The sequence below is a fragment of the Apteryx rowi genome, unplaced genomic scaffold, assembly GCF_003343035.1.
Source record: "Apteryx rowi isolate R43461 unplaced genomic scaffold, aptRow1 scaffold_322, whole genome shotgun sequence".
In the NCBI taxonomy this organism is placed as follows: Eukaryota; Metazoa; Chordata; class Aves; order Apterygiformes; family Apterygidae; genus Apteryx; species Apteryx rowi.
Window position 1 is genome coordinate 582396 of NW_020449664.1, and position 4937 is coordinate 587332.

A 4937-nucleotide genomic window follows, 5' to 3' on the forward strand; every position below is an offset into this window, starting at 1 on the left:
GCTGCTGACGGGGGGCAGCTCGCCGCGGTCCAGCTTGCGGCGGTACAGCAGCATCGCGTGCACCGCGTTGCCCGCCCGGGCGGCCTGCAGGCGGCTCGGCGTCACGTAGAGGAAGTCCTGGGGGCGAGGGGGGGCCGGTGAGCGCGCGGGGGTCAGCCGCGACGTCCCCGCGCCCCGCGCGCCCCGCGCGCCCGGCCCTCACCATGGCGTAGTAGTTGCTGTTGACCATGAGCGGGCTGCGGCCCCGCAGGTAGATGTACTCCTCCCACCAGTCGCTCACCTGCGGAGACAGCGCTGGGCACCGCGCGGCCACGGCGAGGGGGACGGGATGGGGACGGGATGGGGGACAGCGATGGGATGGGGACAGCGATGGGGCAGGGGACAGCGACGGGATGGGGACAGTGATGGGGCAGGGGATGGGGGATATGGGGTAGCGGAAAGGGATGGGACAGGAGATGGGAGACAGCGATGGTGCAGGGGACAGGGGATGGTGATGGGGCACAGGGGAGAAAGACATGGGGCAGTGGACAGGGATGGGGCAGGGGACAGGATGGCAATGGGCAGGGGACAGGGGATAGGGGACAGGGATGGGATGGGGAGAAGGACATGGGGCAGCGGACAGGGATGGGGCAGGGGACAGGGGACAGGGATGGGGCAGGGGACACGGCAAGGGCTGGGACAGAGACAGGGGGCAGAGGCAGCGACAGGGGAGAGGGACAGAAGCAGGGTACAGGGGCAGGGGGCAGGGATGGTCACCGGCAGAGGGGGCAGGGGACAGGGCAAGGGATGGGGACAGGGACAGGGAATGTGACGGGGTAGGGATGGGGACAGGGACAGGGCACAGGGGCAGGGATGGTGACAGGGACAGGGGACAGGATGCTGATAGGAATAGGGGACAGGGACGGGGACGGGGCAGGGGACAGGGCAAGGGATGGTGACAACGGCAGGGAACATGCTGGTGACAGGGCTAGGGGCAGGGATGGGGGCAGGGGCGGGGGGGAGCCCCCTGCTCTCCCCACGGCCAGGCTGAGGCAGCTGCCAGGGTGCCAAACCGCAGGGCGGCGGGGAGGGACGGTGCCGGATCACACGAGCTCGGCGGCACGGGGGTGGCCGCAGCGGGGGCCGGGCGCTCACGTAGTTGGTCGTCCACCAGGACTTGAGGATCAGGTACTTCTGGAGCCGGGGCGCCGTCTTCTCCTTGAACTCCTCGGCCAGGGCCTCCATGCGGCGGTACTTCTCCTCGTCCATCAGCGGGCGCACGGACTCCAGGTACTGCGGGGACGGGCGGCGCGTGGCGTGACCGCCGGGCAGGACCGCGGCGGCGGCGGCGGCGGTGGCAGCCCCTCGCCGCCCCCTTACCCTGGCGACGGTGGCCTCCACGGCGGGGACGGGGAGCTTGGGCAGGGAGGTCTGGAAGCTGTAGAGCAGGGGCTTGCGGCCGGAGAGCACCTTCACCAGCGCCTGCGGGGCCGGCGGAGAGGTTTGCAGGGAGGACGGGCACGGCGTGACACCCCCCCCACTCCCCGGAGCCCCCGGCTGCTGCCACCGCCGCCACCGGGACGCCCGCGCCGCTCACCGCCCAGATCCTGGTGCCGCGGCTCATCTTGCCGTGGGGCTCAAACATCCAGCCGTGGTAGGAGAGCAGCAGCTTCAGGGCGCGCCGGAAGAGCAGCACCGCCGAGAGCCAGACGCCGGTGGAGAAGAGCGCGGCGCTCACGACGGTGCGGCTCTGGAAGCTCAGGAAGCGGCTGCCGGCGACGGGACCGTGGGGAACGGGACCGTGGGAATGTGTCCCAGGAAGGGGGAGGCACCATGGGGGTCTGGGCACGGGGCTCGGCCAACCTGCCCCGGGGCAGCAGAGGGGACGGGGAACACACCGGGCGCCTGCTCCCCGCCAGCCCCAGCGGGATGAGGGGACGTGTGGGGTGGGATCCCCTTGGGGATGTCCTCAGGCCAGGACCGTGCTGCATGGCTGGGGGACGTGTGGGGCAGGACATCCTCGGGGACGTCCCAGGCCAGGACTGTGCCATGGGTCTGGAGGACGTGTGGGGTGGGACCCCCTCGGGGACATCCCCATGCTGGGACCATGCTGCATGGCTGGGGGACATGTGGGGTGGGACCCCCTTGGGGACATCCCCAGGCTGGGACCATGCTGTGGGGCTGGGGACRTGTGGGGCAGGACCCCCTCGGGGACGTCCCTGGGCCAGGACTGTGCCATGGGGCTGGGGGATGTGTGGGGCAGGACACCCTCAGGGACATCCCCAGGCCAGGACCATGCTGCATGGCTGGGGGACATGCAGGATGGGACCTCCTCGAGGATGTCCCCAGGCCAGGAGCGTGCCGTGGGGCTGGGGGACGTGTGGGGCAGGACCTCCCCCCGGGGACGTGCCGGGCGCTCACCTGTCGGGCAGGCAGCAGCGGATGCGGGCGATCATCCCCATGGAGGGGTCGATCCGGCAGTAGAAGGAGCCGGCGGTGGCCATGACCACCAGCATCCAGCTGGAGGGCGACGCCGGGTAGACCCCGCTCAGGAAGCTGTTCTGTGGGCACAGCGCGGGGTGAGGGCGGCCCCCCGGCACCCCCCGGCACCCCCCGGCACCCCCCGGCCCGGGCAGCCCGGCCGGGCGCACCTTGGCGCAGACGAAGCGCTTCTTCCACGAGTAGACGCCCGAGAGGTAGAGCTGCTTGATGGCCTCGCGGCCGAGGTGGAAGTCGAAGCCCTCGGGGGTGACGGTGAACTGGAAGGCCACGGCTTGGTGAGCCTCCGCCATCCTGCGGGTCCGCCGGCGCCTGCGGGAGCGCGCGGGCACGGTGAGGCGGTGCACGGGAACGGCTCCAGGGTCCCGGGTGCTGCGTCCCGGCACCGGCCCCGCGGGTCACGCCGAGCACTGCGGTGGCCCCGGACGCCGCGTGCCAGCAGCCGCACCAGGACAGCCGGTTCCCCCGGCCCCGGGCGCGTGCCGCGTCCCCGCAGGCCGGGAAAGCTCCCAGGCCCTTCCCATCACGTGTCCTTGGCCGGGCGCCCAGTGAGGGAAGGGTGAGATGCCGTCGGCCTCCCCGGGCGGACGAGCGCCGCAGCGGGCGGATGGACGCGCAGCCCCCGAGCCCAGGACGCCCGTCCCYGCGGCTCCCGGCGGACGGACGCGCAGACACGTCCCCGCTCACGGACGCCCGGGCCAGGCCCCGCACCGACCCGCCTGCACGGGGGGGTGGCAGAGCGGCCAGCGCCTCCCCGCTCGGGCCGCGTCACCCCCCGGTGGCACGCAAGCCATGCGCGGCACCTGCCCCYGCCAGCCCCGCCGCGGCACACAGCGTCCCCGCGCCTGCTCCGGGAATGCCTCCAGCCGAGCCGGGAGCATGGAGCCGCTCCGGGGCCGCGGGGCGGGCAGGGACCCAGCGCTGCATCCCCTCTCCGGGCACAGCCGGGCTCCCTGGGGGGATCCCCAGGGCATCCCTTTCCTCAGGGATCCCCTCCCTGCCGGCTGCAGGCAAAGCAGGCGCTGCTCCGAGGAGTCGGGGCTCCCACTAGTGTCGGTGTAGCTGCTGCCCTGTCCGCGTTCAGATCCCGGGCTGCTCGGCACGCGGGAACGCTGCTCGGCCCAGCACCTTGGGGCTCGCCGGTAGCACGGAAGGGGATGGGGAGGCACCTGGAGATGCCCCCCGGCGTGGCTCTGCCAACAGTGCCCTTCCATAGGCAGCAGCTCAATGAGAGCCAAGAGTCACACCAGCTAGCACTGCACTGCACTGCACTGCATCATGCTGCACTGCAGCAAACTGCGTTGTCACTACACTGCACTGGACTGCATTACACCACACTGCACAGCACCAAAGGGCATTGCACAACACTGCACTGAACTGCATTACACTGCACCGCACTGCACAGCACCAAACGGCATTGCACTACACTGCACTGGACTGCATTACACNCCAAACGGCATTGCACTACACTGCACTGGACTGCATTACACCACATCGCACTGCACAGCACCAAACAGCATTGCACAACACTGCACTGAACTGCATTACACTGCACCGCACTGCACAGCACCAAACGGCATTGCACTACACTGCACTGGACTGCACTACACCGCACCGCACTGCACCACACTGCATGGCACTGAACTGCATTGCACTACACTGCACGGCACTGAGCTCCATCCCACCGCGCTGCGCAGCACCTCGGGCTCCAAGCAAGCCTGTGCGGCCCACGCCAGGAGCGGGATGGAGACCGCTCCTCGGGCCCCTGGCTCACATCCTGGCCACGTCTCCCCCTCCTGCCGCTCCGCAGCCGGGGGGAGCCGGCCCRCGGGGGCAGACAAGCTTCGCAAGGTCACCAGGGTGGTGCAGCGCTGGGACAGGCCTCGATGGGACGCGGAGCACCGTCAAGGGACGTCTCCCCGCGGAGGGAGCCTATTGCCGCGTCCACCGGTGTCTCTCCCCGAGGACTCAGCCCAGGAGGGTCTGCTCCCGGGGGGGCGGGCTGCGCGGCTCGAGGCTTGCCGTGGCGAGCCCGGGCGGAAAGCGGTGCTGCCGCAGCATCCCCGGACTCCCCGGGCAGCGACGCGGCRCTGAGACGGAGCGGAGCGCTCCGGGCACCCGCTGCCGGAGCCGAGGCGGGGACCCCGCCAGGATGGTTTGTGGGGAGCGGAAAGGGCAGCTCGACCCCTGCCAGAGCAGGTCCCGGGGATCCCTTGCGGGCACAGCCCTGGGGTCACCCACGGTCCTGCGGGTGCCTGCTGCTGGGGCGCAGGCACCTGGGCGCTGGGGGATCTGCCGACCACGGGGGGCGGGACCCGGAGGAGCCGGGGGAGCACCGGGAGCGGGAGCGGGGCACACGGGCAGGCAGGGCGGTGCGGGCGGGCAGGGAGGGGAGGCTGCCGCGGGCAGAGCTCAGCAGCGGCTATGCTCCCCCGGCTTTGCTACCCGAGCCGCCGCCC

General features: G+C 71.4%; 1 protein-coding gene across 1 annotated transcript in view; it reads right to left on the reverse strand.

The window, feature by feature from the left end:
• The window catches only part of CPT1B (carnitine palmitoyltransferase 1B), a 9366-nt gene extending 6595 nt beyond the window's left edge, over nucleotides 1-2771 (reverse strand). The window contains exons 1-7 of the mRNA XM_026071165.1: nucleotides 2631-2771; nucleotides 2401-2540; nucleotides 1577-1748; nucleotides 1360-1461; nucleotides 1135-1272; nucleotides 203-280; nucleotides 10-117 (exon numbers count right to left, since the gene is read on the reverse strand). Of these exons, the coding sequence (XP_025926950.1) occupies nucleotides 10-117; nucleotides 203-280; nucleotides 1135-1272; nucleotides 1360-1461; nucleotides 1577-1748; nucleotides 2401-2540; nucleotides 2631-2771 (879 nt within the window). The remainder of the gene's footprint in view (nucleotides 1-9; nucleotides 118-202; nucleotides 281-1134; nucleotides 1273-1359; nucleotides 1462-1576; nucleotides 1749-2400; nucleotides 2541-2630) is intronic.
• Nucleotides 2772-4937: the final 2166 nt, after the last annotated feature.